The 21,275-nt window shown below is 40.1% G+C and overlaps 1 protein-coding gene across 2 annotated transcripts in view; it reads left to right on the top strand.

Annotated features, from left to right (window-relative positions):
* Nucleotides 1–21,275, top strand: part of LOC306859290 (filamin-A-like) — a 37,579-nt gene that overhangs the window by 9,494 nt on the left and 6,810 nt on the right. Inside the window, exons 3-31 of one of the 2 annotated variants that reach the window (XM_079400256.1) lie at nucleotides 5,658–5,909; nucleotides 6,308–6,405; nucleotides 6,994–7,141; nucleotides 7,273–7,469; nucleotides 7,615–7,777; nucleotides 10,077–10,277; nucleotides 11,615–11,752; nucleotides 11,871–11,997; nucleotides 12,073–12,209; nucleotides 12,305–12,501; nucleotides 12,595–12,708; nucleotides 12,785–12,928; nucleotides 13,011–13,134; nucleotides 13,235–13,395; nucleotides 13,471–13,561; nucleotides 13,711–13,880; nucleotides 14,031–14,148; nucleotides 14,357–14,619; nucleotides 14,848–15,166; nucleotides 15,248–15,421; nucleotides 15,509–15,671; nucleotides 15,788–15,948; nucleotides 16,066–16,233; nucleotides 16,315–16,438; nucleotides 16,879–17,035; nucleotides 17,118–17,307; nucleotides 18,063–18,086; nucleotides 18,719–18,966; nucleotides 20,324–20,410. In XM_079400256.1, coding sequence (XP_079256382.1) covers nucleotides 5,658–5,909; nucleotides 6,308–6,405; nucleotides 6,994–7,141; nucleotides 7,273–7,469; nucleotides 7,615–7,777; nucleotides 10,077–10,277; nucleotides 11,615–11,752; nucleotides 11,871–11,997; nucleotides 12,073–12,209; nucleotides 12,305–12,501; nucleotides 12,595–12,708; nucleotides 12,785–12,928; nucleotides 13,011–13,134; nucleotides 13,235–13,395; nucleotides 13,471–13,561; nucleotides 13,711–13,880; nucleotides 14,031–14,148; nucleotides 14,357–14,619; nucleotides 14,848–15,166; nucleotides 15,248–15,421; nucleotides 15,509–15,671; nucleotides 15,788–15,948; nucleotides 16,066–16,233; nucleotides 16,315–16,438; nucleotides 16,879–17,035; nucleotides 17,118–17,307; nucleotides 18,063–18,086; nucleotides 18,719–18,966; nucleotides 20,324–20,410 — 4,658 coding nt within the window. The remainder of the gene's footprint in view (nucleotides 1–5,657; nucleotides 5,910–6,307; nucleotides 6,406–6,993; nucleotides 7,142–7,272; nucleotides 7,470–7,614; nucleotides 7,778–10,076; nucleotides 10,278–11,614; nucleotides 11,753–11,870; nucleotides 11,998–12,072; nucleotides 12,210–12,304; nucleotides 12,502–12,594; nucleotides 12,709–12,784; nucleotides 12,929–13,010; nucleotides 13,135–13,234; nucleotides 13,396–13,470; nucleotides 13,562–13,710; nucleotides 13,881–14,030; nucleotides 14,149–14,356; nucleotides 14,620–14,847; nucleotides 15,167–15,247; nucleotides 15,422–15,508; nucleotides 15,672–15,787; nucleotides 15,949–16,065; nucleotides 16,234–16,314; nucleotides 16,439–16,878; nucleotides 17,036–17,117; nucleotides 17,308–18,062; nucleotides 18,087–18,718; nucleotides 18,967–20,323; nucleotides 20,411–21,275) is intronic. The other variant, XM_079400257.1, reaches the window with a different exon arrangement.

A 21,275-nucleotide genomic window follows, 5' to 3' on the forward strand; every position in this document is an offset into this window, starting at 1 on the left:
TCCTAAAATCCTCCGACTGGATCGAATCAAAGTCTGAAGCTAAAAAATCGGAGTCTGTGACCATAATACACTGAGATTTTCTGTGGAATCTGTCAGCTGTAGTCTGCAGATTGGCTCTGATTTTCCTCAACTAGCGTCAACTTGTTCAGACTGGAAAATCGGGGCAAAAATCGCGTGGTGTATTCCAGGCTTCAAACTGCCCCGTTCTTCCAATCGGCTGCAATCTCTCATTCAGGTCTGCCTCCATCCAATCATCAACTGATGACCAGGACCAAGTCCTGCCCTACATTTAAAAAAAAAAAAAAAAAAAAAAAAAAAAAAAAAAAAAAAAATTCTGATAATCAGTTGTCTTCTGTTACATCTCAAATGTAACTTCGATTAAAGTGATAGTTTAACCAAAAATCAATGTCATTTTTGGATGAATTAACATTCTGAACTGTTTTTTTTCCTTCTGCAGAACATAAAAACATTTTAAAGAACATTATGGTCCAAACAGCTTTGTCTTCCAGTGTTTAAACAATTTTTAAATTAAAAAAAAAAAAAAAAAAAAAAATTTGTGTTCCACAGTGGAAAGAAATGTCTTTGTAGATTAGAGAAAGAGAAGGGGTGTCCGTACTGTCGAGTTTTCCATGTCTCTGATTGCATTTGTGTATAGACGTCCTGACCACGATGATAAGACCTTTTTGGAATGTGTGCAATTTCCTCAATCCTCCTCTATGGCCATGCGCAAACATGAAACCCCCACTGCTGGAAAATGACATCAACTTTGTGAATGAAAAGTTATTTGGCTAATTATCTTACTGAAATGTCACATTTTCTTATAAAATGCTTCTCTGGATGAACACTCCTCCTCATCCTTGGCGTGTTTTCAGACATCTGCAGTGTGTTATGTTGTCCGGCAGTGTGGGGTCAAGGTTGAGGGCTGAGGTGATTTGGCAGGTCCAGACAGAGGGTGAGTCATGGGAATGAATCTGTGCTCTGATCCACTACTGATGACTCTGCACTCCCACATGGCTCGAACAGGAAGGCCACAACTCACCAACCCTGTCTCTTTCCCTCCTTGTCCAAGTCCTTGGTTGTGTCCGAAAGCTTGGCAAGTAGATTATGGTGGTAGGAAGGTAACAAAGCACATGCAAATCAAATGTTTGCATAACATTGTCTACCAAGATGCCTTCATTTGATTGGCAGCATATTGTTGCCTAAGCCACAATTATTTGTGTGTGGTCGATGGTTGGTGGAAAATAGCAGCATCTGATGGAGCTGTGTAAATAAATTCATCTAAGAATGTGTTATGATGACTCATGTCTCCAGAGAAATAAGCATTATGGTCACTAAATATTTGCTTTGGTTATCTTTAAATCTCTAGATTTGTTTTGGACCATCAGACATGATGTCATGATGCTTTCATGCAGGAAACATCAAGTTTAGTCATCAAGTGACTGGGAAGGAATGCCACTTCCTTGGGTCTTGAACACAAGCCATCTCTGTCCTTTGTGTATTTTGTCTTTGACCGTTGTCTTTTTTTTTTCTTTCTTTTTTTTCCCTGGTTCTCTCCCTCCTCTTTCTGTCATCTATCTCTTTCTCAGCCTCCTTTTGATTTCTTTTCTTACTCACTGCCAGCTTTCTCTCTCGGACGTGAGATTCATGTTTTGGGAATTTGATGGAGAGCTGTGAGCACAAATGTCCTTAAAAGGAATGAGTGTTCTGTGTGTTTCCTGCAGTGTGTGGTGGGAATGCCGCAGCAACACAGATTCCTGTCATGTTTCATATGTTTGCCATTGTGTGCAGTGCGTCACCGTGCCTGTGTCCCCCTCCGACCCCCACCCACAGCATGTAGACATGGTTGAGGATGCTCACGTGGTCATGCGTGAACCAAGTTGATTAGTGAGGTCAGCTTGTCAATCTAAGTGTTTTTTTTTTTTTTTTTTTTTATCTTTAATTTTCTAGCAGTGATACTAAAACAGGAATTGAGACAGATGAACGTCTGGCAAATATTAGTATGCTGTGAGCTCACCTTTATGGCCCGCTTTTTTTTTTTTTTTTTTTTTTTTTTTTGCATCTCACGCAGTGATCTTAAATACTAAAAAATGCTTCTGAAAATGTTGCTTTTAGTTTGTTCTTATACTCTTCAATTTTATAAAATCAAGAACCGTGTATGTGAACGCCTCCTAAGAAATACTTTTGATCAATGTGGAACAAGACTCTAAATCAGTCTAATTACATAGGGCTCATGCTGAATAGTAGACTCTTCGTTCAAACATCCCCACCCCCATCCCAAATGCACCCCAAAAATTCTAAAACATTAGTTCACATTACATTTTTACTACATTAGATTTTTTGGAACTGTAGACCACAGCATGATTTTCTGTCTGTGATGGTGAGGCGCTGGGGGGTGATAAATAAGATGGCATCAATTTTATATGCACACCCACTTAATCCCAGTTCCTTTGAGCATCAAGGTCTTTTCTGTGACTTTAACTATATGAAAGGAACTGGCAAAGGATTTTGAGATGTCAAAAGCAGATTAATTCCCAAGGCCCTAAAGGCCAAAAAATGCTGCATGGCAAAAAATAACTGTGGACCATTTTAATTGTACAGCCCTCAGGATGTCTGTGAAAGCCCAGCCCTGCCTCAAGTTGATGGTAAGGTCCGCCTCTAATACCTTAAACAAGTGCCAACAAGTTCCCATGTAATAACACTATTTTTGTTATTTCTCCGTCTTCACTGCCATAACAGTGAATCAGACTGTAATAGTCACTCATCATAATCTGCACTATTGTATTATGCGGATTTGGGTTTGTTTCTAATATTTGACTATTTTTTTCCCATCAGTACCCTTGTAGGAATAAGATTAATCACCGTCAAAGTCAGCACGATCTACAGGATGTTCCACTAGAGCTGACTCTGGAAGAATTTTGTTTAAACTTCCCCTTCCAGCATTAACCATACTTTATGGGTCCATAAATTTCCATATTATTGCTGGGATGCTGAAGCACATGCCCAGTGTGTTTGGTCTGTGAATAAAGGGATCAGAGAGGGTTCAATAGCACCTTCACCAGAAACCAAGATGAATTCCAGCAGGCTCTGGTGGCTCATGGTTTGTAAACCACACCGGGAGACCAGAACTAGAGAAAAATGCAACTATATTTTTAAGGGTGTAAGAAAATATCGATACACGTGAGTATCGCGATATTTTGTTTGGCGATACTGTATCGATTCTCCAAAACGGAATATGGATATTTAAAAATCATACAAGATTCATGGCAGTTGTTTCGTTTTGAGTTCATATCCCGACCGCTAGATATCAGTCTTCATCTCTGAACTTAAGCAGTGACAGGAAATACTAGCATCAGGGCACTCCACTAATGTTAGCGTTAATATAGTTTGCTGGCAGTAATGGAGGATGAAAGAATTGTTCCAGGTCTCGTTTCGGTGTACAAAGTTGAAGTGTGGCACCATTTGGGCTTTTGTGGTAATGTCCGCCCCGGGACCGCGGCGCGAGCGCAATCTCGGTTCTGCCGCTTGCCGTGTCCCGTGTTGAAGAGCCTTTGCGCGGCGGGCGGCGGGCGGTAGAGTCACCGTGCAGCTGCAGCGTTCTCTCGTAATTCAGGGGTGTTTTGCGCAGTTGAGGCGGTGCTCGCGTCGCGGTCTCGGCGATTCCACGCGGAACATAAATACAAAGTGAAAAACCTGTGAAATCCAAGTTGAAAAGTTCTGAGAATGTTTAACATCTGTATTTATTTGATTGTTTTACAATTGTTTAGTTTTCTTTAGGAATCCTGCAAGCACTTTATTTTTCATTGATATTAAGCAGATGCCTTTTTTTTTTTTTTTTTTTTTTTTTTTTTTTTTTTTTTGTTCAGATCAAATGTTATGACATTGCGTGTGTGTTATGGTTAAACTATTTTTATTTATTTTTTTGCTAAGGTTTGCATATGGTGGTGTGTTCTTAATGACAGCTTTCCTAAAAAATATATATCCTATTCCTAAAATAAGAAATATCCCAATATATCGCCTTGCTTTACAGTATTGCAATATATCGCATCGCAACCCCTGTATCGTGATAAGTATCGTATCGTCAGATTCCTGCCAATACACAGCCCTTATTTTACATGACCAAACAAGCGCTGTTGGATGACTGGAACGGGTCAGGATGGGGATAAAATGTTACGTGAGATCTCACAATATACAGCGCATTCATTTTGAATCTATTTCTGAACCGATCAAATGTTTGCTTTCCTCCTTGAGAGAACGATTTGCTCATAGATTGAGTTTTGCTATGTTTTTTACCTTGATTCAAAGTTAACTGTAAAAATAATCCTTATGAATGAGTCAATTCCAAATGTTGCCATATTTTTTGAGCTCTGTATGTGCGTTGATCTAAACTGGAATGAACTGCTTGATTCATGTGGATTAGATATGAATAGTTCACAACATTTTTATGAACTATTAGGAGCTTAAGTTTTCAAAGATCCCATTTTTAATTAAAATCAAAATTCAAAAAATTAAACAATGCGTTAACAACCTAACAATGAGCAATTTTTAATTTTTTTTTATTTTTACCATATTTATGAATCTTATTTGGCGTTTGGTTATTAAAATTAAACCGTTAGCTCAGTCAGTTCTATTAAATATTAACAGATACAATTTTATTTTACACTGTATTAGTAAGTTGTGAAATTAACGTTAATAAATGCTGAAATGAAGCACACTTAACTTTCACAGTATGGTTCATTCGAAAGTGTCCAAAATCAATAGTTATATATGGGTTATGTCAAAATAGTCTCCCCTCCCTTAACGGCATCCTCAGTGGAGCGTGTGTCAGTTAAAACAGGAAGTTGCACTCCATTGCGCTGCCCTGCCCAAGTCCTCCCCTGGGCATGCGAGTGCTATCAAAGAACAATTATCCACATTATCTTCAAATGTCTTGATTCTCTCACTGTCCCAGCTTGGATTAGGCCTCACTTACGTACTAAATGCAGCATGGGATACGGCAAGAGTGTTCTGTTCGTGCGTTGAAGTTGTTTTGTGTCTCTTCTGCGACTCAGGATGCATGTGCAAGCATATAACCACATTTTGGATGGGCGTATGCTCTTGTTAAAGAGAAATGGCAGGGTAAAGGGAAGTGTGACAGTGTTGTATGAGGGTGGAGATCAGACTATGATCAGATCTTGATGTCGACACGGTGGAGCGACTAGAGGAGGAGATTGGTTTACATTTTATTTCCATCCTTTTTTTATTAAGAACAGTAAGAGCAGAGCAAATAATAAAAGGCTACCAGACTTCATCTGGCTCTCTTAGATTTCAAATTGAAATTTTGTCCTAAAATAATCCTCAAATGGGTTGGTGCCAACCATCTAGACGGTTTAATCCACCAATGTCTCCTCTGATTATCATCTACACTCTGAATTTGAAGTCATGCCAGCATTAAGGCTGAATGTATCTGCACTGCACATGTGAAACAAGCGCTTCATTGCTTGTTGACCATTTGTGGACACATTGCACAGTCTTGTGCTGAATGATAAAAGGATTTGTTACAGCTTTATAGAAACAGATGATTAAAAAAAACAACTTATTTTTATCATCTAACTATTGATAAGTTATTTACTCCAATGTGTTTTGGCAAACTGTTACCCTTCTTTCTGTTCCTGTTACAGACAGTAAGGCTATAGTGGATGGGAACCTGAAGCTGATTCTGGGTCTGATATGGACTCTGATTCTCCATTATTCCATCTCCATGCCCATGTGGGATGAGGAGGAGGAGACCGAAGCAAGCAAGCAGAAGACGCCCAAACAGAGGCTGCTCGGATGGATCCAGAACAAGCTGCCCGAGCTGCCCATCACCAACTTCAGCCGGGACTGGCAGTCAGGGAAAGCCCTTGGCGCTCTGGTGGACAGTTGTGCTCCAGGTGAAAGATCTGAGATGATGTTTTGGGGGAATTTAGAGATCTCGGACAGGGGGGGTTTAGTGGTCTGAGTGTCTTTTTTAATATTAAATTTGGTGTTCCTATTAGGCATGTTCAGTCTATGTGAATGATGGAATCTTGATCAATAGACTTAAATTTATTCATTTGCTCATTGTTTATATACAGTATTTTTTTTATTATTAAATTGAATGCATAAAAGTTTAAAGAGGTCCCTGCGTGGGTTTGTAGTAATAACGAGTAATTCATTCAATTCAATCAGTTTTATTTTATTTATTTATTTTATTTTTTTCATGCTGTCGATAGCAACACCAGCAAGTATTTTAAAGCAAATCTCACAGTCCTTAGAAAACGTGAGCAAATAGTTTATTTTTGGTTTGCAGGTCTCTGTCCAGACTGGGATTCCTGGGACCAGACAAAGCCTGTGGACAATGCCAGGGAGGCCATGCAGCAGGCTGATGACTGGCTTGGTGTTCCTCAGGTACTTTATCTTGAATCGGTCATCTCTGGCCTTTTCATTAACTCCTGAATAATCAGAGAACAGAATGTTCTAGAGCCTCCACCTGGCATGTTTCTAATTCAATGCAGCAACCATGGCTTTTGTGGTTTCATCATGCCCTGAACTGGAAAGGAGACAAATAAAAAAAGCATTTGTCTCTCACGCCACATGCTGTTTTCACCTTGGTCATAACGGTAAAGCTGCATTATGCGATCTCGCCTAGTTTTACAGTAGTGTTTATAGTTTAACTTTTTTGAAGGACTAGTCAAATAGGGAACTGAGTCAAATTACTTTTTTCTCTACTCATGTATCGAAACTACCCAGTGAGGTTTCTTTTGTTACGGCGTGTGCTGATGGTGTGCCAAGGCTGGCATGTTGCGTGCCGTCAGTTATGCATGTGGTTAGGTGTTTCCGTCCCTAGGGCTGATGTTACTACGTTACAGACTTCTCAATTTGTATCTTGATAAACTTCCTGTTGCCATGGCACGATAAAAACACCTTGTTTTACAAATTTTTACAAAATGCATGCGTTTTAGTTGAAGTTAAATTGTATGCTTGTTTCTTCACCAGGTGATCACTCCAGAAGAAATCGTTGATCCCAATGTGGACGAGCACTCTGTTATGACTTACCTGTCCCAGTTTCCCAAAGCCAAACTCAAGCCTGGTGCCCCCCTGCGGCCCAAACTCAACCCCAAAAAGGCCCGTGCCTATGGACCAGGTAAACGGTGACCGGTTGTATTTTTGCTATGGTTTTTATTTTTATGTGTGAAACTGATTGTTTTAATATAAGTGTTTGAGACTCAGTTCTTAGAAGGTGAAGAATCATGGGTATTGTTCTGTGCCATGCAGGTATTGAGCCCACAGGGAATGTTGTGATGAAGAAGGCAGTGTTCACTGTTGAGACCATCAGCGCTGGTCAGGGCGAGGTTCTGGTTTACGTGGAGGACCCAGCCGGCCACCGCGAGGAGGCCAAAGTTACAGCCAACAATGACAAGAACCGCACCTACTCAGTATTCTATGTACCAAAAGTCACTGGACAACACAAGGTACCCAGAAGTGTTTACCTGAAAAATATGAAACCTAAAACGTCCCAACAAAAAAATAACACTGTTTTAAACAAGGGCAGTGCATCAACGTGTGGAAGCAAACAGTCGTGTCTGGTTTTTAATAGACCTGTGTCTGTTCTCCTAGGTGACAGTGCTGTTTGCAGGGCAGCACATCTCCAAGAGCCCATTTGAGGTGGATGTGGGAATGGCTCAGGGAGACTCCAGCAAGGTCACTGCCCAGGGCCCAGGACTTGAGCCTGCTGGCAACATTGCCAACAAGACCACATACTTTGATGTCTACACAGCTGGTACTTGTCCTTTAATATATCATACGTTATGATATTCTAGTTGTAGGTGATGCTTTAACAGGGCTCGCAAAATCGCTAGCCCGACGTCCCGGGGCTATTGTGTTTTCCAGTCGGGCTACCAAAATGTATCACTGCCCTGCCCGACAGGCAACCTTAAATATAGGGCTCCCACGCAGTGTTCCCTCTAAGCGGAGCGCACGCGTGACCGTGCTCTTCCACCGCGGCCGCGCAGAAGAAATAATGTGCCTCGCGCACAAAATAAATGAGTTGAGAAGCCATCTGATTGAATGCCGCCAGTAAAAGGGAAAGAATAGCAATGCTCGGGCAAACCGCTATAGAGCTGATGTCACGACAGAGTTAGAACCGTTGAATGCGGTTTACAGGTTTCATAGAAGGGGAACGATATGCACCAAATGAGTCGCTGTAGAAACTGAATACTTCCAATGGTTGCAGTGCGCTCAACACGAGTGTAAACGCAATGACATGTGAAATAAAACGTCCTCATGTATTAAAGAGTGGCTTGATGAAGTGCTGGAAATAGCGGAGGATGGGCAAAGAACGGTGACCACTCTGAAACATGTACAGTCACACACAAGAGTATTGTACAAACTGTACTTTATAACGATGTTTAGACAGCTATAGAAGAATTCATGTTCAAGTTTTTCTTTTTATATATAACTTGCAGATCTCAGCTTAAGTTTTGCTTCAGTTTGTATTCTATTCTATCAATTTAAATAGTTTTTGATAATATATTATGTTAGGGCTATATTATAAACCTGATAAATTTTGATTTGTTTTTGAGTCTTTGACTTTGAGTCTCTTGCTCATCAAGGCTGTATTCATTTCAAAAATACAGAAAAAAGCGTGATATAGTGAAATATTACTGCAATTTCTAATATTGGTTTCCCATTTTAATACCTATACTATAAAATAGCTAAATAGTTTATTCCTGTGATCAAAGCTGAATTTTCAGCATCATTACTCCAGTTTTCAGTGTCACATGATCCTTCAGAAATCATTCTAATATGATAATTTATTATCAGTGTTGAAACTGTTGTGCTGCTTAATATTTTTTTGGAACCTGTTACTTTTTTTCTTTTGATTTGAATAAAGTTTAAAAGAACAGCATTTATTCAAAATATAAATATTTTCTAACAATAGAAAATTGAAGGTATCAATTTTATCCATTTAACACATCCTTGCTGAATAAAGTTTAACTCTTTAAACTTTTTTTAAAGTATTTTTAAAAAAAAAAAGAGAATTCTGACCCCAAACTTTTGAATAGTTTATATTGTAACACAAGATTGACTAAACACTGTTCTTTTTAACTTTTTTATTTTTTTAAATATCACAGGTCCCCAAAAATACAGTAAAAAATAAAATAAAAAAAGCAGTACAACTGTTTCCAACATTGATTAAAATGATTTCTAAAGGATCATGTGACTCTGAAAATACTGCTTTGCTTCACAGGACTTAATTAAATTTTAAAGTATATTAAAAAATATTTTGTGAAATAATATTCAGTATTTTTATCAAATAGATACAGCGTTGACGAGCATAATAAACTTTTTTTTTTTTTCTTTTTTTAATGTATTGATCCAAACTTTTGAACTGCAGTGTATTGTACTGTAAAAATGTTTTCTCCGATAAAATGTACATTTAGTTGCATCAAGGGTCAAATCAAATATAAATAGCACATTAAAGTTAAAAGTTACACACTTTTTTTTTTTGTGCATGCTGCACAGGTCTGGTATAAAGAATGGTTTTGCTCAGGTGTCCGAAATGTCTGCCCAATAGAGAAGTTTTGCGCAGCAAGAAAAACTTTGAGGGAACATTGCTCCCAGGGGTCCTTAAATTTGATACAACTAAATTCAAGAGTTTTTAAGGCCTTAGACAGTTTTAAATGCGTTAAATTATATGAGAATTTTTCAAATTGCCTTAAATAGATTTTTAATAATTCTGCAGATACCTTGTAAATGGTCAAATAAAACTTTTTCCTTGATATTTGTGTATTGAAAATGTTTTTGATTGACATTTATGGTCTTTATTTTATTTGGGCTAGTTAAATTAATTTTCGGGCTACCGAAATCCGAAGAGTACCTGCCCGAAGGGCAACCAGAGATTTCGAAATTTTGCGAGCCCAGTTGAAAAAGTGTATAAAATAAGCTTTTTATTTATTTTTTGTTAACTAAAGATAGTAGACAAACATCACATTTTTAGTTCATCTAAATAAGTAACAATTTAACCTATACCAACCAAAATAGACTCTTTTTTTTAAATAAGAGACGTTCTTTCTCAGGTGCTGGAGTAGGAGAGGTCGAGGTGGTAATTATGGACCCCAGTGGAAAGAAGGGCACTGTTGAATGCAGTGTTGAGGATAAGGGCAACAGCAGCTATCGATGCACCTACAAGCCCACTCAGGAGGGCCAACACACCATCTATATCACCTTTGCTGGGGGGCAGATCTCCAAGAGCCCTTACACTGTCCATGTGGGAGAGGGTAAGAGTCAGAGAAGGGCTAAGCATGAATATATTGTGTGTAAGACAGGAAAGGGAAGTAGGTGAAAGGGATATACACACAGGATTCAATTTAATGAGGCATGGAAAGGCCATTACCACTGAATAGCATGTACAAAACCTCTTAATTTAAAAGTTTACGTTTCTGTTATGTGTCCTTGTTTGAGTTGCTTTTTCTTGCTGTCTTTTTCCTCTGTTTTTCTTCACTGGCTATTGTGTCTCTCCTTTTGAAGGACGGGTGTCGTCTACATCCACTGGTATCTCTCCTTTTCTCTTTGGATCGGCCTCCTTTTGGCTTTTGATGTCATTTCCTGTTTCCTTGGATATGTCTTGGGTACTTGACCTGCTGCTTTTCTGTCAATGTCCTGTTGTTTTCAGTTGCCCCTCACTTTAGGCTGCAAACCCTTTACATTTATAAAGTGCCAATGAAATTACATGACATCATTTTGGACCGCTGATTATACTGACCAGAAAGTGTTTAACTGCCCATAGAAGTGCTAATAGATGTTCGTTTCTCCGGAGACGTGTGTAGACAATGTTATCAATGTCGTTGTAAGCCAAGCAAAATTCCTGTGACTCAGTAATGTGTGGAGCAGTAGTCAAATGGAACATTAAAAAGAAAATAGCGTTTTATTATCAGACAGTTTTTCCACGAGTATTATTCTGCACTGTACAGTCATTCTTACCACTTCCTCTTGTAAGGCTGTTTGGATCAAGACAAAGAAAGATAAGAATTTACACCATGAGCAGAGCCTAGTATCTCTCCCCCAGTATGCTGTGTTTTCCTGGTGGTTTTTTTTTTTTTTTTTTTTTGGAAGAACAGATGCAGTACAAGTTTCTTTATTTTTAAAATAATAGAAATCATAAATTTCAACTTGTTCCTCAATTTGTAAATACCAGACACATTTACAGTAATGCAGTGTACAATCGAAGTCTTTGTTGCAAGGCATTACGTTGAAATGTTAAACATACCGTTTCGAAAGCATGTTCCCAACATTATACATGTTAACATTAACAGACTATTTTGTTAACTAGCACCTACACAGCTCTTCACAGACAGTTAGCATATTTCAATCCTGTCATGACCACAAAAAGGCTGTTAACCCGATAACTTATGCAAGGATATCATACATAGAAAATTGTGACACTGTTTCTCAATTGTGACTTTAAATTTCACAGTTGTGACTTTATATCTCACAGTGTGCATTTTATCTTTTTTTTATTTATTAATTGGGATGTTTTTCTGTTGAATCCTTTCTTTTTGTAAATAGAAGGGCACACGGTTACAATTTTGTACTAACTTGGTTATGTTCTCACCAGCCTGTAATCCAAGCTTGTGTATAGCCAAGGGCCGTGGTCTGCAGCCTAAAGGCTTGAGAATCAAGGAGACTGCAGAGTTCAAGGTTTACACCAAAGGAGCTGGCACTGGAGACCTCAAAGTCACCATCAAAGGGCCCAGTGAGTGGACGCCATACTCATTCACAGTGTTCACAGTGCCAGAGCACTCTGTATTAACTTAAGATACAGTACATATGTTTTAAGAGCTAGTTACCCAACACCTAAATGTGTTACGCAGAGGGTCTTGAGGAGCCCTGTAAGAAGAAGGATCTGGGAGATGGCGTGTACGGCTTTGAGTATTACCCTTCCACACCTGGGAATTACATCATCACGATCACATGGGGTGGACAACACATCCCACGCAGGTAAATAATTAATCCCATGCAGTGGTTTTCTATTCCCAATAAGAGAGTAGTGATTGGACTTTTTCTTGTTTCCAGTCCGTTTGAGGTAAAGATTGGATCTGAAGCAGGACCGCAGCCGGTCAGGGCATGGGGTCCAGGACTGGAGAGTGGTGTGGTAGGCAAGTCAGCTGACTTTGTGGTGGAAGCTGTCGGGGATGACGTGGGCACTTTGGGTACGTTCCAGTTAGCTTTGCTTTCATCGGTCTGTTTGAACGGCATACAATTGTATTTCTTAAATCCAATATGAATTTGGGAATTCTTCATTCAGGTTTCTCAGTGGAGGGCCCATCCCCGGCTAAGATCGAATGTGACGATAAAGGAGACGGCTCTTGTGATGTGAGGTACTGGCCCACAGAACCGGGTGAATATGCAGTTCATGTGCTCTGTAAGAATGAGGACATTCAGCTCAGCCCCTTCATGGCTGAAATAGTGCCTGCTCCAGAAAAAGACTTCTACCCTGACAAGGTAATTAATCTGGCTTCTTTCTAGAAATATTTAGTCCAAACTCAAAATGAGTCTGTTGTTGGTAATTATGACGCGTCTTATTTTGTTATTCAGGTGAAGGCTTGTGGTCCAGGTCTGCAGAGCTCTGGCCTTTCAGTCGGCAAACCAGCAGAGTTCACTGTGGATGCCAAACTAGGTGGCAAAGCTCCTCTAAAGATTCAAGCTCAGGTGTGGATTCTGCTTTATGGCTCATGGCTGATTCATCGCTCTAAATCAAAGCACTAACAAGCTCTTTCCCTCTCAGGACCGTGATGGAAACCCAGTGGATGTGCAGGTGAAGGACAACGGTAATGGAACATACAGCTGCAGCTACACCCCTCGCAAACCACTCAAACACACTATGATGGTGTCTTGGGGCGGAGTCAACATCCCAGAGAGCCCATTCAGGGTGGGTAGTCAATCAGATATGGTTAACGTCCTTAGAATTAGTAATAGTGTTTTAATGTGTTCTCACTGCATTTGTTGTGTAGATGAACATTGGGGCAGGGTGCCATCCCAATAAGGTGAAAGTATCAGGACCTGGAGTGGCCAAGACTGGCCTGAAGGCATTTGAACCAACATACTTCACTGTGGATTGTGCTGAGGCAGGACAGGGTAAGAGTTTTAAATCTAAAAGAGTTAGATGTAAACTAATATTTTCATGTCTTTTTGGGTCAAATAAGCTTAGTGTTGTTTTTGTCCTCTGTCTCTCAAGGTGACATCAGCATAGGCATCAAATGCGCTCCAGGTGTTGTGGGACCTGCTGAGGCAGACATCGATTTTGACATCATTAGAAATGACAATGACACATTCACCGTCAAATATACCCCCCCTGGAGCGGGTAGCTACACAATCATGGTGCTGTTTGCTGAGCAGGTAAGAGGAAGCACAAGTGTATGTGGTGAATGGTCTAGTGAGGTTTCTTTTATTCAAACTTGTTTCGTTTTCTAGGCCATTCCCCTGACGCCCATCAGAATCAAGGTTGATCCCTCTCATGATGCCAGCAAGGTTAAAGCAGAGGGCCCTGGACTCAACCGTGCTGGTGAGAAAAAGTATTTAATAAAATGAGAAATTAATAAGTAGGCAATTATTTAGTATGACCAACCTATTCAGTTAAAGTTTTGTTTTTCACCCTTCAGTTTTGTGTTTTAGTTTAAAGGTGAATCTCCAGTGCTGTTATTTCTTTTCAAGGTGTGGAGCTGAACAAACCCACTCACTTCACTGTGAACACCAAGGCCGCAGGCAAAGCTAGACTTGATGCTCAGTTCACTGGACCCACCAAGGGAGAGGCAGTCCGTGACTTTGACATCATCAACAATCATGACGGCACCCACACTGTTAAATACACCCCTGTTCAGCAGGTGAGCCAACGTTTGCTATTCTAGTCTCCATAACTGGTGATGCTTGGTTTTGAAAAGAATATTGCAATGTTTGAATATTTTAATTATGGTTTTCTAAATGTTATTTAGATTGAGTATTGGTGCAATCTAAGTGCTCATTTTCTTCTGTAGGGCAATATGGGTTTGAATGTCACATATGGTGGGGATCCCATTCCTAAGAGCCCGTTTGCTGTAGCTATCGCCCCATCCCTGGATCTTAGTAAAGTTAAAGTGGCTGGTATTGGAGATAGTAAGTTATCACTTTACTTGTCTAGCTTGCCAGTTAACCTTAGTCACAAATTAGCTGCTTTGACTTCTCTGACTGAATGTAACGTTGCAACATCTGTGAGGCAGCTTTGAAACAATGTGTTGTGAAAAGAGCTATCCAAATAAATTTCAGTTGGATTGAATCACCTTTAACCTTTTACAAGTCAAATTATCTGCTCTTTATTTTCTAGCAATGACCGTCGGAAAGGATCAGGAGCTCACAGTCAAGTCCAAAGGAGCAGGCGGTCAGGGCAAGGTTGGCGCTAAGGTCACAGGTCCATCTGGCAAATCGGTGCCTTGTAAAGTTGAACCAGGCCTGAGCCCAGAAACCAGTCAGGTCCGTTTTATCCCCAGAGATAAGGGACCTTATGAGGTTGAACTGACATATGATGGTGCTCCCATCCCAGGCAGTCCATTCCCTGTGGAAGCCATTGCACCTACTGACCCATCTAAGGTAAGACAATTTAGAAACCTAGGAATTAAATATTATTGCTGGTTTAACAAGACGCCAAAAAGGCATCAGGAAAAGCTCTTTGTAGGGTGTTTATTCTATAAACTGTAATTTGCTTAATGTAGAACGACTTCTCAGTGAGTTGTTTTGGCATCTGAGTCCCATATTGGCTTTAGCAGTAGAACAAATATACTCTTTCTTTCATATCCCAACGTCTCTTCTCATGTATAGGTGCGATGTTCTGGGCCAGGTCTGGAGCGAGCCAAGGTTGGCGAGCCAGGACAGTTTGTGGTTGATTGCACTAATGCTGGTCCTGCTGAGCTGACTATAGAGATCATCTCAGACAATGGCACAGAGGCTGAAGTCCATATTCAGGACAATGGGGATGGAACCTACACCATCACTTACATCCCTCTGTACCCTGGAGCTTATACTCTCACCATCCGCTATGGTGATCAGGATGTGCCAAACTTCCCAGCCAGGCTCAACGTGGAGCCTGCTGTGGAAACCAGTGGAGTGAAAGTGTTCGGACCTGGAGTGGAAGGCAAAGGTAGTGTGGTGTTCTCATGTTAATCAGGCAGGAGTTCCTCTTGTCTTTGCTTATTTAGTCACTTTGCATGTTTGTCTGTAGGTGTTTTCCGGGAGGCCACTACCGATTTCACTGTGGATGCTCGTGCTCTCACCAAATCGGGTGGCAATCATATCAAGACCTGTATCAATAACCCATCAGGCAACCACACTGAAGCTCTGATCAGAGACCTGGGAGACGGCACCTACCAAGTGGAGTACACGCCCTATGAGGAGGGTGAGTTTCATCACCACTTTTAAAAATTGTGAAAATGTGGTATATCATGGGTTGCTTTTATGCTAATCTTCTGTATTATGTTAATAGGCACACACAGTGTTGAGGTTACATATGATAACGCCCCAGTTCCCAAGAGCCCGTTCCATGTGCCGGTGACCGAGGGTTGTGACCCAGCACGTGTGCGTGTACATGGTCCAGGACTTCAGTCTGGCATCACTAACAAACCCAACAAGTTTACAGTGGAGACCCGGTGGGTAGATTCAGCACTTGGCTTTTTGTTTTAGTCTTGAGCTAAAATCGGTCTCCGTGTCAGTAGGTCTGGTTGTAAGGTTCTGTGCCTCACTTTATGTCTGTGTTTTGATGCAGTGGGGCCGGTACAGGTGGACTGGGGCTGGCTATGGAGGGACCTTCTGAGGCCAAAATGTCCTGCACTGATAACAAAGATGGCAGCTGTTGTGTTGAATACATCCCATATGAGTCAGGCACATACAACCTCAATGTCACCTATGGAGGCCAACCAATCACTGGTCAGCATTTTTGCATCGTGCTAGTATTTTTTTTCTTTTTTTTTTTTTTTGTAATTTAACTAATTTAGTTTTTAATCCTTTTTTTTTTTTTTTTTTTTTCTCTACACCCCTCCACAGGAAGCCCTTTCTCTGTACCTGTCCACGATACTGTTGATGCAACTAAAGTGAAATGCCAGGGTCAGGGGCTTGGAAACAATGTGCGTGCCAACATCCCACAGGTCTTTTCTGTTGATGCAAGCAAGGCTGGAGTGGCTCCCTTGCAGGTCAGGGTGCAGGGACCCAAAGGTGAGATTGTGATTCAATAATCAATGTTGTTTATTTGGCTTTTTTCTTTCATTGAATAAGAGGACTGTTTATGTTGTGTAGGTGTCGTGGAGCCTGTTGAGGTGGTGGATAATGGTGACCGGACTCACATGGTCACTTACGTACCCACCAGAGAGGGGCCGTATTCTATTAATGTCCTGTATGCTGATGAAGAGATCCCACACAGGTAAACTCCAGGCTCAGATCAATGACCACCACCCTGTTAATCAAAATTAGTTTTGAAAATGGATCGTAAACGTGTAGGTTTTGTTTCTGGTTATCTCTTAACCTGGAATTTGCATTAGGAATATATACATAGAAAAAATATATATGTAGAAACTGACATTGCTTAAAGAAAATGTGTACTTTCTGCAATATTGAGTACTTTCAATTAAGAAATATTTGAAGGATGTATTTTATCATTTATATTTAACAGCATGAAGTGTAATCAGTTTTTGCTGTGGTCTTCAGTTGACATTTTAAAGTATTGTGAAGTTTGTGGTATTGGCATCGACTACTGGAGTTGATATTATAGCAGGCCTGCTGCATTTTTAAACTCCCTTGGTCCCTGTCCTTCCCTGCTGGTTATTTCCCCTCTCACACTCTCTTCTTGGTCTCATTATTTAGTCCTTATAAGGTGAAGGTTCTGCCCACTCATGATGCTAGTAAGGTCCGTGCCAGCGGCCCTGGTCTGAATACCACTGGTGTGCCTGCCAGTCTGCCTGTAGAGTTCACCATTGATGCCAAAGATGCAGGAGAGGGACTCTTGGCGGTCCAGATCACTGTGAGTTGATGCTTCTCTTTATAGCCATAAAGTTGCCATGGTCTTATTCAAAAGTTTATGCATTGTTTGGTTCTTGTTTTAGGACCCTGATGGGAAGCCAAAGAAGGCTAACATTCGTGATAATCAGGATGGGACGTATCTTGTGTCCTATGTGCCTGACATGACTGGCCGCTACACTATTCTGATCAAATACGGTGGTGATGAGATCCCATACTCTCCATATCGTATCAGAGCCGTGCCAACGGGAGATGCCAGCAAATGCACAGTCACAGGTATGTAATGCTCTAGTTGGGGCAGTTGAAATAAATTACAATTTCATTCATTACTGATTGCTACGCTTTGCAGGCCCCTTTCCATTCATTTCAAATTAATCTATTGAGCTCTATATTCTATTGAGCTCTATACGCTATATTCTAGAAAGTAATATAATAATTTTGTAGGGCAGTGTGATGTTAAAATAAAATCAATATGTAATCGGTATTGCTTGATGTGATAATCAAATTACTCAATATTGATTAAAAATGTAATATGAAATACAGCGGAAACACTGTGTTCTGAGCTGCACACAGTGCCATGCCAAACTGCTTGATGTCCATATTACAGAAAGGAGAGGGTAAATGTGCCTCTTTATTTACCCATTTCTGGTGTCTTAAGATGGTCTGCCAGTGTACACTGAGTGGAGAGATCAGAATAATCCTGTGGTTTTGGACCCACTGGAAACTGAATGTTTTGACCCTCCACTGTGGTTTTTTTTTATTTTTTTTAACCATTTTTCCATCTAATCTAAACCTCAGTGCTCAGGCTGGTTGTCACAAGGGAACAGACTTTTATCCTTTTGTGTAAAGTTTGCTCTGTGTACTGCTGTCATCTTCATCCCTCGCCCAGACACACACCTCCTGTTGTGCAGCGCTGCTCACATTCCCATCACTTCATTCCTCACTTCTGTTTTATCTTTTGCACACATTGTTGTATTTTGCCCTGATTGTTACTTTTTCACTTTTTCTCGCTCTGCTTCACGGTCTCTCAGTCTCAATCGGAGGTCACGGTTTGGGTAAGCGCTTTGAATAATGCTCTATAGTCTTGTCATTTGGTACTGCATGCAGAATTGCACGGTGTCTGATACCAAAGGCCTCATAATTTGCCATCCTATCCACTACTATACCTAAGACGTAGTCCATTTATAGATTATCTTGGATTTCCCATCATTTCAAAGTACAACAGCATAGTAGTTGACTGCAGGTGACTAATGACTAACTTAGCAGGTCTTTAATATGCCAGTATGGTGGAATGTACATGTACTGATATTATTGTTTTCCTCAGCTTGTGTATGCGTGGTTTTTTTTTTTATTTTTTTTTTATATTATTATAATATTTAATATTATTAGTGGTTGCATTAAATCGACAGCTCTGGAAATTGAGGTAACAGACAAAACGGATAGTGGATCTATCATTATAGTGTCACAGAGGAGTATTAAATTGTTCAATCTTAACATGGATAGACTGAGTAGATCTCTTTAAAATGATGGATCCCAAATCTCTAAAGCTGTTGCCTTGATGGTCCAGATATTTTGCATCTAGTGCATGGTGGAATTTAACTATGGAGGGATGGGTACTAAACTATCTAATAACAAAACATCTGTCTGCATGTTACCTTGTTACCAAACCTTTATCTGTATTCTATAGGTGCTGGAGTTGGTCCAACTATTCAGATCGGAGAGCAGACGGTCATCACTGTGGATGCGAAGGCTGCTGGGAAGGGCAAGGTCACATGCACGGTGTGCACTCCGGATGGAGGCGAGGTGGATGTGGATGTAGTTGAAAATGAGGATGGAACATTTGACATCTTCTACACGGCACCCCAGCCTGGCAAATACGTCATCTGTGTGCGCTTCGGTGGAGAGCACATCCCCAACAGCCCCTTCCAAGTCACGGTACATATATGCCATACAGATCCTTTGTGTTCATACAGATCCTTTGTGTTCATATGGAGCACTGTTTATTCATTTCAAATGTTGAACACTCACAGGAAAGTCTTTGCAGCGGGATAGTGTGTTAAATATACACTGTGAACCTTTAGTGCAAAACCAACATTACATTCTGAATAAATTCGTAGCTTATTCTTGCAGTTACACTGTGTTTAGCATCAACCTGCAATTTAAGGGATTAGTTCACCCAAAAATTAACATTGTCATCCTCATGTTGTTCCAAAACCATATGATTTTCTTTCCTCTAGGGTAGTGGTTCTCAACCTTTTGACTCAAAGGCCCCTCATTGTCCAACCAAAATATTCAAAGCCCCTCAGTTTTGACAAAGATATTTTCTCTTGTATTTCTGCTGTAATTATGACAGCGCTGCTTGTGTTCAAACTTTGTTCATAGAAACTGGGAGTGATATATTAAAGTTGAGCGATTTTTCTATAAGATTCAAGATACTGAATCTGTATGTTCTTTTTTTAAAAATAGATTGAAGTTTTAAGATGAGGCTATTTAAAGCCAACACAGTAAACTACAAAATGTTATTAATTTTATGCAACGTTCATAGAAAGTTTTAGCATGTTGCTTGCATGTTTTAATACTTCTACCATGTTTTCGCAAATTACTGAGGTAGCCTTTAAGTTTAAGTTTGAGTGTTTAAATTTGAATTTTTGACCGTTGGAGTATGAAGACTTATTTGAGCATTTAAGCAGTGAAGATCTATGGGATTTGAGAGGGATTTTGAGAGAAAACCATAAGTCTGATCATAGGAAAGATACCGCATACAGTAAATCAGAATAACCTGAAAGTTTGGCCTGAGTTTGGGCATGGATTGAAAACTCTAGGCTCTATTAATGATGGTAATTTTGGTCTCAGGAAGGCCACATTGCTGTATTTGTGTCCTTACTGGAGTGTTGACTGTATTGTGCAACCAAACTCACACTCATGAATTTGCAGTATTCACAACCATTTTTCTGCATTTCTGCTGTGAACTTGAACCATACTGGACAAGTTGTTTTTTTGTGTGTTTTTAGCATTATAAACAAGTTAATTGTTTTTCTTTTCAACGTAAGTTAGTGGTTGAGCCACTGTGCCGAGGCAAATATGAATCATTTAATGACATTTCAGCCAATTCCTCACAAAAACTGGTTTTGGAAAAACACAAGGGTAATAAATGACACCATTTTGTTTTTGGGATGACCTGTTGTTTGACAAGAATCTAGATCTCTTAAAGCGGCTTCTGGTTGAGCAGCTTTGAGCCGGAGGCGGTTGTTATTGAAGGGATTTCATCTTTGATTCTGTTGCTCTATCTCAGGCTTTGGAAGGTGACTCTCCTGACCAACTAATGCAGCAGACCCAGAACCCGCAGTACGCCTACGTGCCCAACATGGGCCAGCCATGGGTACTGACACGCCCCTCTTTCCTCCCCGTCTCCATTTCCTGCTCTGCTACTGACGAGTCCCCAATCGGTCCTGTGTCCTTCCCCTTTTCACCCCCCTGTTTTTCTCTTCCTCCAGGTTTAGGGTTCATTTTGCCTCATTTTCAATGATTCTGCCTTATATGTGGACTCTTAAATACATTTTCATTTAAATCATAGAATGACAGCCATTTTGGAAAGTACTAAATGTGGGGAATCACACATTTAAACAAAATGGCTGGTTGTTGCTGAGCTTAAGCTGTGTGTTTGACACTGTCATTGTCTTTTGTGTGGGCATTTAGATGTTGTTTGTGTGTGGTACATCATCGTTGGTCACATTGTCACTTGTCTGCTTGGCTTTTTCTCCACCCCTTCTCCAGATTGGTCAATCACTGACTGATCCTGCAATCTCTCATTAGAATATAATTCTCTCTCACGGTGTTGGTGGCTGCATCATCATCCTCATCTCCATTATCATTGTTTTGTTTTTAAGGGTACTGTTGTCACGTCTGCTGTTTGTGCGCTTCATCTCCATTTGTTATATATATATATATATATATAATCTCAAAATCAATATACACTACCGTTAAAAGTTTGGGGTCACTAATATGACTTTAATTATTATTATTATTAAACAAAGCTCTCTATTAATCAAAGAAACTGAAAAGGTGTATCACAGTTTACACACATTAAGCAGCACAACTGTTTTTAATATTGATGATTCTTAGGAATATTTCTTGATCACCAAATCAGCAATATTAGAATGATTTCTGAAGGACCATGTGACACTGAAAACACTTTAATCTTAACCCCAAACTTTTAACAGTAGTATGTGGACATCAGCCAAAAT

This window comes from Barbus barbus, assembly GCF_936440315.1.
Source record: "Barbus barbus genome assembly, chromosome: 40".
NCBI classification, from domain to species: domain Eukaryota; kingdom Metazoa; phylum Chordata; class Actinopteri; order Cypriniformes; family Cyprinidae; genus Barbus; species Barbus barbus.